This window comes from Salmo trutta, chromosome 10 (genome assembly GCF_901001165.1).
Source record: "Salmo trutta chromosome 10, fSalTru1.1, whole genome shotgun sequence".
Classification (NCBI taxonomy): domain Eukaryota; kingdom Metazoa; phylum Chordata; class Actinopteri; order Salmoniformes; family Salmonidae; genus Salmo; species Salmo trutta.
The window spans coordinates 26,293,794-26,307,120 of record NC_042966.1 but is presented as its reverse complement, the minus strand read 5'-3'; the positions used below and the strand labels follow the sequence as shown (position 1 = coordinate 26,307,120).

The 13,327-nt window shown below is 42.9% G+C and overlaps 2 protein-coding genes across 5 annotated transcripts in view; both read left to right on the top strand.

Moving 5' to 3' along the window:
• The first annotated feature begins 2,337 nt into the window (after positions 1-2,337).
• Positions 2,338-5,980, top strand: vps25 (vacuolar protein sorting 25 homolog). Its single transcript, XM_029765098.1, has 6 exons — positions 2,338-2,446; positions 2,987-3,132; positions 3,842-3,895; positions 3,975-4,063; positions 4,823-4,898; positions 5,028-5,980. Exons 1-6 carry the CDS (start codon positions 2,400-2,402, stop codon positions 5,138-5,140), a joined length of 525 nt encoding a protein of 174 aa, XP_029620958.1. The 5' UTR covers positions 2,338-2,399; the 3' UTR covers positions 5,141-5,980.
• Positions 5,981-8,181: 2,201 nt separating this feature from the next.
• Positions 8,182-13,327, top strand: part of wnk4a (WNK lysine deficient protein kinase 4a) — a 90,305-nt gene continuing 85,159 nt past the window's right edge. For 3 of the 4 annotated variants that reach the window (XM_029765087.1, XM_029765085.1, XM_029765084.1), the window contains exons 1-2: positions 8,182-8,474; positions 8,820-9,493. In XM_029765087.1, the coding sequence (XP_029620947.1) occupies positions 8,441-8,474; positions 8,820-9,493 (708 nt within the window). In that variant the 5' untranslated portion in view covers positions 8,182-8,440. Of the gene's footprint in view, positions 8,510-8,819; positions 9,494-13,327 lie in introns of all 4 variants that reach the window. The other variant, XM_029765086.1, reaches the window with a different exon arrangement.

Sequence of the window (13,327 nt, the reverse complement as noted above, 5' to 3'; positions counted from 1 at the left end):
AGGTGTATAAGCAAGGGCCAGAGATGTATGTGAGTGACACGCTCAGCAGGGCTACTGCATCAGCCACTCACACATGCTCCATGCATGAACAACACGTAGTGGGCAGCTTACAAACAGAGCAAGTAGATGTTGAACACATCAACCAGGCTGACTACCTCAATGTTACGGACCAGCGCCTTATACAAATCAGACAGCACACAGACAGGGACGAGCAACTCCAGGCATTGAGGTCTGTGATTCTGATGGGCTGGCCCGACTGCAAGGAAGAAACTGCTTTAGCCATCAGAGAATATTGGCCAGTCAAAGAGGAGCTCAGTGTTCAAAACGGAGGAATATTCAAGGGTCAGAGTCGTTATTCCCCGGTCTCTGCGCCCTGAGATGTTGGCACTCAAGTCACATAGGTGAGGCCTGTTACAGACAAGCACGTGACACACTGTATTGGCCAGGAATGCAGAGTGAAATCAAAGACTGTCAGTAAATGCACAATCTGCAATGAATATGCCATTGAACAACAGAGAGAGACGATGATGTCCCATGAGCTACCAATGCGCCCCTAGCAGATAGTAAGTCTAGATCTCTTCCAGCACAGTGGCAAAGACTTTCTGCTGGTAGTCGATCATTACTCAGACTTCTGGGAGATTGACCTCCTCCCTGACCTCTCAGCAGAGACAACGATCAAACGCTGCAAGGCTCAGTTTGCCCGCTATGGCCAGCCAGATAATTTCAGATAATGGACTCCAATTCTCCGGATTTGAGTTCCGAAAATTTGCTGCAGATTGGGAATTCGAGCACGTCACTTCATCACCACGACACCCAAAAGCTAATGGGAAGGCTGAGTCCGCAGTCAAAATCGCAAAGAACCTCTGCAAAAAAGCTCTGCGAGAGGGCAAAGATGCCTGGAAAGCAATCCTGCAGTGGCGCAATACCCCAACAGAAGGCATGGATAGCAGCCCGGCCCAGCGCCTCAAGGCACGGCATTTAAAAGCAGCTCTGCCAGTAGCAAGCACTCTCCTGGAGCCATGTGTGGTGACAGACGTGCTGGTGAAGCTACGTCACAGAAGACAGGTCTCCAAGTTAATCTACGACAAATCAGCAAAAGACTTACCTGAGCTCAGGGTGGGTGAAACGGTGCGAATGAAGCCACTACCAGGGGACCGGACTGGCCTCTGGAGACTCGGATCCTGTGTACAGAAAGTGGCACCACGCTTCTACTTGGTCGAAGTGAATGGATCACTGTACCGTCGTAACAGGGTTGACCTTCGGATTGCTGAGCCAGCACCTACTCAGAACCCTGATGGTCATAGGGGTCGCATGACAAAAGACGGAACCCCAGCAAGTCACATGGGGCCTGAGGCACTGGGCGAAGAGCCAGGGGATCACAGGTCGGCCGCTCCCTCGCCCATCAATACTCCCCTTAGACAGTCAGGTGACACGCCTGTGCGGGAACCCACAGTCCACGCAGACAAGCCCCCTGTCTTTTCACGCTGCGGGCGTCTGTCCCAGCCACCAAAAATACTTAATCTGTAGGTTTCCCATTAGGGATTGTTGACAGACAGAGATAAAAGTAAAGAGAGTATTCAAAATGTGTTAAGTTGTTAACTGGGGGAAAAAGGGTGGGGGGGAAACTAAACTGTTCATGTTGGAAATTACTACTAGGTTTGTTTTGTTAGTTAGTGAATTGACAGCTCCTGTCCTATTTTATAAAAGGGAAGATGTTATATGGGTGTAAGATGGCACAGTGATGCCATCTGTTGGTAAATGTTAATTACTGCAACTCCAGTGTTTTACCGGTGTGCTTGAGATACCCGGATGTATTGCAATATACTGAACAAGACTGGTTACTCGCATCAATGCCTCTGTCTCGTCATTTAACATTCAAACACCAACCGAGTCATCAGGAGGGATCAGTCAATCGTGAAGAAAATAGCCTAAAATTGCTTCTCAAATGGAAATCCCCATCACACTTGTAGGCGATGTCATGCGTGTTTGGTCGTCTCGCGCTGAACTGCGCATGTGCAGGCCGTCAAATCAAAGGCACTCTTTCCATATAAAATTATTTTTGACAGAAATGAAAACATGTCAGTTTGTCACTTTCACGAGGTTAGAGTCGAACTACTTAAGACATTGGCTCGAATCTAGGTTGTGCCTTTAGATTTCGAGAAAATGAACAACTAAGGAAGAGTGTTTCACTTATCTCATTGACTTCTCTATCCCCAAACCCCACCCTGGTCTGCTTTGCAAGCGTCTCGCGAGGTTGTGCCTCTGCGGTTAGAAACTATAACGGCACAGATAAAACGATGAGTCCTCTATCTATCTCTATGGTGTGATATGATTTTCTAGTAGGGAACGATTTAGAGCTTGCACTTCCGGGTTTCAGCTTGTGTTTACATCATTTTGCAATGAGTTTTGAGTGGCCCTGGCAATATAATTTTCCTCCGTTTTTTACGTAAGTTAAGAATTTTCACAACTAAATGGTGATACCCACGTATAACAAATATTGTATTGTGTGGATTCCATTGCATTAAGTTAGTTAATTGCCTTCACTTGTATTTTTTTTTAAGTGATGCTAGCTGGCTAGTGATGTGGATCAGCTAACGTTAGTCACACGGCGAACATATGAATGATAGCAATGGCAATGATTTTCTCACCATGTAGCTAGCTAGATAGTCATTCGTATTGACGTTGTAGCTACTTAGTTTATCATTATAGCTAGTTAGCTAACCATGGCTAGCTACTGTAAATTATCTTGAATGTACATTCAATTTGCTCACTTGCACAAATACTGTATGATGTGGTTGTGTTCACAGCTAATGTTTATGCTTATTATTCACATCTCTTTCAAACAAAATTAACTTGGATAACCGTTAGTGAGTGATTAGCTAGCTACCTACTTCTAGCGCTTGACTTAGAGGTACATGTAAAATGTACATGTCAAACAATATAAGTTGGTGCGATGTCACTAATGGTTGCTTTTGGTGGTTGACAGGTTACAGCCCAATGTTGACACCAGACAGAAACAGCTTGCAGCTTGGTGCTCCCTCACACTGTCCTACTGCCGCCATCACAAGCTCTACACTCTGGACATCATGGAAGCCCAAGAGAGCCCTGTGTTCAACCACAAGAATATTGATAGTATCCTTTTATCTACCATGTTCTGACTTTCACTTACTGACACGCATGTCATAGATCAAACCAAATAAATCACAGGAGGCAATTTCTTGCTCTACTGTCCTGTTATTTGTTGTTGGACAGCTGCATACCTCCCTGCATCCCACTGCTGGCTTACCTCTGAAGCTAAGCAGAGTTGGTCCTGGTTGGTCCCTGGATGAGAGACCAGATGCTGCTGGAAGTGGTGTTGGAGGGCTAGTAGGAGGCACTCTTTCCTCTGGTCTAAACAAAATATCCCAATTTCCAAGGGCAGTGATTGAGGACATTGCCCTTAATAAAATATCCCAGGTCAGTGATTGGAGACATTGTCCTGTGTAGGGTTCTGTCTTTCGGATGGGATGTTAAATGGGTGTCCTGACTCTGTGGTCACTAAAGATCCCATGGCACTTATCGTAAGAGTAGGTGTGTTAACCCTGGTGTCCTGGCTAAATTCTCAATCTGGCCATCATGACCACCTAATCAAACCCCAGCTTCCAATTGCCACATTCATCTCTCTCCCCTGTAACTATTCCCAAGGTCGTTGCTGTAAATGAGAATGTGTTCTCAGTCAACTTACCTGGTAAAATAAGGGATAAATAAATAAGACTTTGAGGCTAGGGAAATATAATAGGGATGTTCTCTGAAATTATACTCACTGAATGTTTCTCCTCCGAGACCTTAACTGATCTTTCAGGAAAACTATCAATGGAGGCCATACTAATTGTTTTTGAGGAATTGAGGAAAAAAGGTAACAGGGCAGCTTTTATTGAAGGATGGATATTGATAATTATTCTGACAAAAATAATTGAACTGGATATTGTTTGCAGGGAACCTGGAATGGTTAGACAAGAACAAGACGCGGTGTCTAGTCATGTGGAGGAGGCCAGAGGAATGGGGGAAACTGATTTACCAGTGGGTGAGTAGGTCTGCTATGGGCCCTGGTCTAAAGTAATGCAGTATATAGGCAGTGGTGAAAAAGTATTCAATTGTCATTCTTGAGTAAAATTTAAGATACCTTAATAGAAAAAGTGAAAGTTACCCAGTAAAATACTACTTGAGTAAAAGTATCTGGTTTTAAATATACTTAAGTATCAAAAGTAAAAGTATAAATCATTTCAAATTCCTTATAGTAAGCAAAACAGATGGCACAAATATATTTTTAAATATATATATTTTTTTTACAGATAGCCAGGGACACACCAACACTCAGACATAATTTACAAACAAAGCATTTGTGTTTAGTGAGTCTGCCAGATCAGAGGCAGTAGGGATGTCCAGGCATGTTCTCTTGATAAGTGAATTGGACCATTTTCCTGTCAAAATGTAAAGAGTACTTTTGGGTGTCCGGAAAAATGTAAAAAGTACATTATTTTTTTTAGGAATGTACTAAAGTAAAAGTAGGCAAAAATATAAATAGTAAATTACAAATACACCAAAAAATTACTTAGGTAGTACTTTAGAGTATTTTTACTTAAGTACTTTACACCACTGTATATAGGGAATTAGGGTGCCATTTGGGGCGTAGCCTTTTACATTGTTCGAAGAATCATGGAATGTAGCATCATTATAGAACATATGATGTAGTTTTCCAGCAAGTAATAGTCTAAATCCTTGTGTCATCTGTACTCTGTTGATACTTCTTGATGAAAGGAGCTCATGTTCCCTATCATTTCAGGTCTCTAAAAACGGTATGGTCAATACAGTGTTTACACTCTACGAGCTCGCCAACGGTGACGACACAGAAAGCGAAGGTACAGCAACAGAAATGTGCATTTCTGACATTTCCTTCTATTCATCAGTACCTAAAGACATCTGCACTATTTTATGCCTTCTGTTGAGCTGTACAGCAAATGTAATTAGATGTAACCCATTTCCCCCAGAATTCCATGGGCTGGAAGACTGGATGCTGATTCGTTCGCTGCAGGCCCTGCAGATGGACGGCAAGGCAGAGGTCATCTCCATGGATGACGGGAAGGGGGTCAAGTTCTTCTGAAGAGACATTGGATTGTGGGATTGATCAAGTGCTCAACTCAGACTGGGAGCCTTAATCCTTATTGGCTGTGGGAGTACTGCTTGCCTGGACCCAGATCTGTTTGTGCTGTCCTGCCAACTCCCTTTGGTCATTGGTGTGACAAAGGAGGTGCAAGACAGTGCAAACAGATCTGGGACCAGGTTAATGAGGGTTGTGCTGTTTAAAAGGCTATTTGCACCTCAGCACCCAATCTACGTGGTTGATGATAATAATAGTCATTATTTGGTTTAGGAAGTTGCCTTTTTTGGTTTACCTAAGTTTAAAGCATTTTCTTACTGGAAGGGAACCAATCTCGCTAGTAAATTCCATCTGCAGGAGCAGTTTAGGAGGTGACTTTATTTCGACTTCTGTGGTAGTCACCTGGGATGTTTGATGTGGGACTTTCCCCACAATCTGTGTCTTTCCCTTACTATTTTCTTCTGTTTTGTAGTTATAACTTGTTTTTATTCTTACCCTCCTGGTTATTAACAAATCTACTTGCAGCGATTAGGTGTGGTGGCGGTATGGACTTCTGCTGTATTGCTGTTCTTCTTTAAGTCCAAAAATCCTCACGAAATCCCAGTCAAGACACCCTGGAGACATTGGGGGAGTTTTAAAACCCCCCGGAAGAGGACACATGGGAGTAATAGAATCCTGATTTTGTTCAGCTGTAATGGTGCTGGATGTCTCATGTACACACTGACTGCTGTAAACCCTTAGTACATAACCTATGACACTCCTGTACACTGTTTCTGTATTCTATTCATCCTTTTTTTTACCAATGAAATCCTGTAAGAAAATAAATAGGAGAGAAATGTTGTCCTTCTTGCAGTTATTATTGACGACATTTCTGTACATGTCAAGGTCTAATTTGAGTTATTACAAGTGGCACTCAATTTTGTATATTAAATGAATATGTCAATAGTGGTAACATGTATTACAGTATCTCAGCTCAGGGGAGCTTGGATTAATTAGTTGTATTATAGTGCCCCCTAGTGTCAAAAGATAAATACAGTTACACGTTTACTACACCTTTATGAATGATGAAATTGTCTGTTGGTGAATTTATTAATTGTTCAGCAATCTTGTGGCTTGGGGGTAGAAGCTGTTGAGGAGCCTTTTTTTTGTCACAGACTTTGCACACCGGTACAGCTGGCCGTGCACCAGTCTTATATAGGAAAGAACATGGCAACTTCTAATATTTTGTTAAGAAGATAGTAAAGGTTGTGTTTGAGACTGACTGACTGATCTACAACTAATAATGAGTGGTTATTTATGATGCTCAGTGATTTGTAGATCAGAACAAGCCCAGAGACTCTAGGTAACCAAGCTATTGCAAGCAAGATCTAGCCTACACAACCATATTGCTACTAATTTCTCAGGAATCACTTGACACAGACACGCTGACTGGGCTGTTACTCTGGTGAGCTACTTATTACAGTCGCCAGCTGGGTTGGAGAACCTCACTAATTCAAATCAAATGTTGTTTGTCACACTTGCGCAATACAATAGTTGTAGTGAAATGCTTACTTACAAGCCCTTAACCAACAATGCAGTTTTAAGAAAAATATAACAAAAAAAATAAAAGTAACAAAACAATTCAAGAGCAGCAGTAAAATAACAATAGCGAGGCTATACAGGGGGTACCAGTACAGTCAGTGTGCAGAGGCACCGGTTAGTCGAGGTAATATGTACATGTAGGTAGAGTTATTAAAGTGACTGTGCATAGATAATAACAGAGTAGCAGCAGTGTAAAAGGTGGGGGGGGGGGGGGGCAATGCAAATAGTCTGGGTAGCCATTTGTTTAGATGTTCAGGAGTCTTATGGCTTGGGGGTAGAAGCTGTTTAGAAGTCTCTTGGACCTAGACTTGGTGCTCCGGTACCGCTTGCCGTGCGGTAGCAGAGAGAACACTATGACTAGGGTGGCTGGAGTCTTTGACAATTTTTAGGGCCTTCCTTTGACACCGCCTTGAATAGACGTCCTGGATGGCAGGAAGCTTAGCTGACAGTTCACACACACACTAACCATTTTTAGGGCGGCACACAATTGCCCAGCGTCGTCCAGGTTAGGATTTGGCCGGGGTAGGCCGTCATTGTAAATAAAAAATTGTTCTTAACGGACTTGCCTAGTTAAATAAAGGTTAAATATAAAATAAAATAAAAATGTGGTATGTCTCCATAGGCTTGGTCCTTGGTGCAGCTGAGCTGAGGGAGTCTTGTGTGTGTTTGCTGATAACTCCCTGTAGTGCATGTCTGTGTGACAGGTGTGGCTAACTGGCCTTAGTGATAACAAGTGTCGTGTTTCAGCCGACTAGAGTCAAGCTCCCTCTACAGGCTCTCCCTTATTCTCTTTCCCCCCTTTCTGTCTCTCTCTCTCCCACTCTCATCATGGCACACAATGTTTTGTCTGCATCCATAATGGCCCTGTATTCTCTATATAGTGGTACTCTGATCAAAATTAGTGCACTATAGGGAATAGACTGCTGTTTGGGACACATCCCATAACTCTGACTTTCTTTCACTGAATAAGGACAACTGCACGAGGGAAGAATGCGTTGCCAGAAGCATGTTGTGCCCTCTCACATTCATGCATTCCTTATTGAAAATAGAGTTCAAACAAAGGTTATGAATACATAATTGGTCATATGAGCTATCAGTTTGATCCAGTTTGTAACAACAACAACCTTTACAGAATAGCACATCTTGTAATTTGCCCAGAACACACTGTCTGTGCCTATGTGGTGGACTGTGGGAGCCTGTGAGGGCATGGCACGAATCCAGATAATCCAAGTCATGTTTCCTGTTGGGAGCTAATTAAAAGTAGCAGCTAGAAGAGCTAAGGTTTGGCGTCTGTTAGGAATTTCAGTTAGGAATTCAATTCAAACTGTGTTTACTTGTCAAATGTCTTGTTTAGCCTAACCTCTTAAATGTACATAGAAAGAGATAGCCCTTAAAGCCCTTAAATTGAATTGAAATGTAATTGATACCAGTCATGTAATTGACGTGCTTATTGTCCACTTCTCTTAATTCAGAACAAGAAAATAGTGTTATCAACTATTCAAAGGAAAATAAGCTATATACACACGAATGGATGTATATCTCATGAAGTCAGTTATTTAAGAAGAGGATCTTGTCCAGGTAGGCTACACAAGACTGTCTATGGGGGCGTCGTTGAAAGCGCACACGGGTCTGAGCGCACGATCCAAGCAACCCTCTTGATACAGACAGCGGTTTTGCCTTCTTTACTAGAGATACCGTTGACAACTCACACGTACAAGGGCGATGGACGGTGCGGTTTTCCCGGGTTATCTGAGAAGTATGTGAATTTTCCGAATTTGAACACATTTTGAGGTAGGCTATTTCAATTGAGAATAGTTTTTTTGACAGTAACCTAAATATATATAAAAAAAAATGTCTTGTAAACTATGTGCCACAAGTAATTTTTTACAGGTCGTGTACTCTAATAGGCTACGTGCCACAAGTTCATTTTACCATTATTTTCCACAAGTAGGCTAATGTCTAGAACGTTTAAACTAGGCTAAATAGGTAAAATAGCATCAATTGCCGAAAGACGTGTAAAATAGCATGCTGTCTTAGTAAAGTAGCGGCCCGGTTTAATTATCTTATTTCGGGTTTAAAAATATATATTTTCTATCCTCAGAAAATGGAATAAGAACCGCTACAATGTCACAAGCGGAGGTTGAAATAGCTGGACGCGGCTTCCCAAGCCTCTCCGTCGGCCTAAACGATGACTGCTTATCTGGTCGAGTCCCGGCGATGCCACTGACCTACAATTTGGGGACCAGGAGAAACTCTTATGGGCTTCACAAAATTAACATGGACATTGACCCACAACTATATGGCGGGGCGCTTTCAAAGGCTCTGTCCTGGTCAGCGGAGAATATTTTAACGTTAACCGAGGCCAGAGTAGAAGAAGACGACAAAACGGATACTCCACCGGCGTCTCCATCTCCAGTCTCCAGCCCGGGCGCGAGCATCACAGGCAGCACGCCCCCCTGTACCCAAGTCTCGGACCCCGTCACCCCGCTGGACAACAACTGGAGTTCGCTCCCGAGCCCCAACACACAAGATGCCAGCTCGGACTCAGACAATGAGCTTGTTCAAAATAAAGCACACAAAGTGTTGTCACGCAGTCCGTATGAAAGCAAATGTGAACAGGAGGAAAGGGAGGACATTGAGACCAAAGCTGTGGCCACCTCACCTGATGGAAGATACCTGAAATTCAACATTGAGATTGGGAGGGGATCGTTCAAGACCGTCTATAAAGGACTGGACACAGAGACTACTGTGGAAGTGGCATGGTGCGAGCTGCAGGTGAGTGACAGACATTTTATTGTCACACAGCAAATTCCCCAGTGTTAAATCAACACTGGAAGCAGGGCATGCTCCAGGCATATTTTTTCATTTTATATGGGCAAGTCAGTTAAGAACAAATTCTTATTTACAATGATGGCCAACCCCAGCCAAACTCAAACAACGCTTGGCCAATTGTGGGATTCCCAATCACAGCCGGTTGTGATACAGCCTGGAATCAAACCAGGGTCTGTAGTGACACCTCTAGCACTGAGAAGCAGTGCCTTTGACCACTGCACCACTCAGGAGGACATAAACAGTCACTTAGGGCCCCAGGCAGCTAGGGAGCCCCTACCCCCCCACACAAAAAGGAAAAAAAAGAACAAAAAAGTGAAACTTACTGTTGAGAATTAGAAAAGTAGAATACACAAGGTGCAAGTTTGAAATGTGGTTTTCCTCAGCAATGTTTATCTTGTTATGTTAGTCACTGACAGTCACTCAATTGGCCATGTCAGTTAACAATTTTTAGTTTGATAAATTAGTCTAGCCAGCTATCTAAACTTGTAGTAAACATGGCCGATTACCGACTGGTAATGCAGGGCACGTGCAGGAGATTGGTGGCACCTTAATTGGGGAGGTAATTGTGTTAATAAGATGAATGGTATCAAATACATGATGCCATTCCATTTGAGCCAACATTATTATGAGCCGTCCTCCCCTCAGCAGCCTCCTGTGATAGATATTGAAACAAACAATTCTTAAAATCAACCTGCAATAGAGCATGCTGGGAAATATGATAATGATGGGCGTGGTTTTGGTTTAACTTTCAGAGTTAATTGTTTAGAGCAGTGGCGGTAGATGACATTTAAGATGAGTTTGGCCTTATTTCTATTACAGCATATTGGATGAATGTCATTCTTATTTCATTCACCCAGGTCAATGCAACATCGATAAGTTAAGGCTATTACATGATACTCAAATTTTCACTATACCCATCATGAGGTTGCTTCATCCTAGCCTATGAATGAAAGTCTACAACGCAAGTGCACAGGTCGAGAGAAAAATTGGAGTAATCAAGGTGACAGACAGTGACACATTAAATACCCCCTTGCACACTCTTGCCTGCATCGAGAGTTTCTATTGGACAAATTCAGGTATGTTTATCCCTGTTTCATTCTGTTTGCTTCCATTTATTTAGGCGGAATGAATACACCCGTGATCACACACAAACACAGTTCACTTTCATAGCAGCCACATACAAACAGCATGAACATTTTGCTCGTTTTATATATAATTCCTTCGCAGATCTACGCGCTCTCACCTTTTCCCTTTGCTTGTGGACTTCAGTGCACAACACATTGACTGTCTGTGACCAGGGAATTTTTTTTTTTCCAAGCCAAACTTTCCTATCATAACCACTAACCGCTACACACAGCCTACATCGTTGTTACCATATTAGCTAACATTATAGTCAACATAGCTACTAGAACTAACGTATTAGTAAACCCGTTACAATCATGCAGTACACAGCCAGCAAGCAGTTTAGCAGTTACACTATCGTGCCCCGGTGGCAATAAATTAATAAAACCAAAAGCTTACCTTGACTTGGAAGAGTTCCAGTGTTGGATAGCCATAGCCAGCTAGCCACCTCTTTGTTTGAACCGAGTGTTTGAGTAGGCTAAACTATCTCTCTCTCTCTCTCTCTCGCTCTCTCTCTCTCTCTCTCTCTCTCTCCATCTCTCTCCTTCTTTCTCTCGCTCTCTCTCTCTTTCTCTCGCTTCTCCTTCATTTTTAAAGAAATTAATTTGATTTGTTCAAAACTGTTCGACTATTGTTTTTATCTCCCTTTGAGTCAACTACTCACCACATTTTTTGCACTGCAGTGCTAGTTAGCTGTAGCTTATGCTTTCAGTATAGATTCATTCTCTGATCCTTTGATTGGGTGGATAACATTTCAGTTCATGCTGCAAGAGCTCTGATAGGTTGGAGGACTTCTCTGGAAGTAGTCATAATTACTGTGTAAGTCTATGGAAGGGGGTGAGAACCATGATCCTCCTAGGTTTTGTGTTGAAGTCAATGTACTCCAGAGGACGTAAACTAGCTGTCCTTCGGCTACACCATGATGCTACCCTATAGAGTGCTGTTGAGGCTACTGTACACCTTCATTGCAAAACAGTGGTTTTTAATAAATTATTTTGGGAACGTGAATATATTTAGTATAGTTTATATATATTTTTTACTTTTACCCCTTTTTCTCCCCAATTTCGTGATATCCAATTGGTAGTTCTGTCGTGTCCCATTGCAGCAACTCCAGTACTGACTTGGGTAAAGCAAAGGTCGAGAGCCATGCATCCTCTGAAACACGACCCTGCCAAGCTGCACTGCTTCTTGACACACTGCTCGCTTAACCCGGAAGCCAGCCGTACCAATGTGTCGGAGGAAACACCGTCCAGCTGGCGACTGAAGTCGGCTTGCAGGCGACAAGGAGTCGCTAGAGCTCGATGGTACAAGGAAATCCCAGTCGGCCAAACCCTCCTCTAACGACGCTGGGCCAATTATGCGCTGCCTCATGGGTCTCCCGTTCACGGCCGGCTGTGACACAGCCTGGGATCAAACCAATATTTAGTATAGTTATATCTTAAAAGGATAACTTTTTAATGTTTCACAATTTTTATGAAATTCACTGAGGAGGAGTGTCCTCCCTTTCCTCCTCTGAGGAGCCTCCACTGGTTTGGAGTGTAGGCCCTCAAAATAAGGCCTTATGAAATATGTATTGTTTTGGGTTAAATAATTACATTTTAATGATAACATATTCCCTCTGGATCTCACTTGGTGAAGAATTTATTACATTTCTACAGCACTGTAGAAAAAAAAATCTATATATCATGAAAGCTGCTTTCTCCGAAGATGGTGAGGGTCAGTTCATGACTTGAGTGTAGGGAGCTGGTCAGAGGATAGTAGATGATGGTGATGGAGTCTGCTGATGATCTTGTAGAGGGAAAGTCAGGGCACCAGCCTGACTCTTATAGCCACTGGACTTCTCCTCTTCCTCTCTGTGTAGCACCGACTTGGGTGACGCCTCAGCAGCTTTGGGCGCCAGAAAGCTCACCACACAGAGTTCATAATAGTAGCCAGTCGTCGTCACTATGACCCCTTTGCCTCAGTATTGCTGTATTCCTTTATTTTCCATTCCTCTCACACTTCAAGCGACTCCTCAAATTATGTTCTCAAAAGATCAGGAATTGGTAAGTGAAACAAAAAAGCTGGTACTGTGTCCGAAAGCATTTTTCAAACAAAACATTAGCCAGCTAGCTAGCTAGCAAGCCAAAAACATTCTGCTCTTTCCATGACAGACTGACCAGGTGAACACTATTATCCCTTATTGATGTCACCTGTTAAATCCACTTCAATCAGTGTAGATGAAGGGTAAGAGACCGGTTAAATCATCATATTTAAGCCTTGAGACAATTTAGACAATTTAGACATGGATTGTCAAAATATTTAAGTGCCTTTGAATGGGGTATGGTAGTTGGTGCCAGGCGCACCAGTTTGAGTGTGTCAAGAACTGCAACGCTGCTGGGTTTTTCACACTCAACAGTTTCCCGTGTGTATAAAGAAAGGTCCACCACCCAAAGGACATCCAGCCAACTTGACACAACTGTGGGAAGCATTGGAGTCAACATGGGCCAGCATCCCTGTGGAACGCTTTCGACACCTTGTAGAGTCCATGCACCGAAGAATTGAGGCTGTTCTGAACGCAAAAGGGGGTGCATCTTAATATTAGGAAGGCGTTCCTAATGCTTTGTACACTCAGTGTATGTACAGATTTCCTGGCGCTCTATGCTTAGGCTGCTA

What these genes read in the sequence shown, in the direction of transcription:
- vps25 (XM_029765098.1), top strand. Translation starts at nt 2,400, where the DNA reads ATGAGTTTTGAGTGGCCCTGGCAATATAATTTTCCTCCGTTTTTTAC. An exon ending in AATTTTCCTCCGTTTTTTAC is followed by an intron (nt 2,447 to 2,986) that starts GTAAGTTAAGAA and finishes GGTGGTTGACAG; the next exon opens with GTTACAGCCCAATGTTGACA. An exon ending in GGAAACTGATTTACCAGTGG is followed by an intron (nt 4,064 to 4,822) that starts GTGAGTAGGTCT and finishes CTATCATTTCAG; the next exon opens with GTCTCTAAAAACGGTATGGT.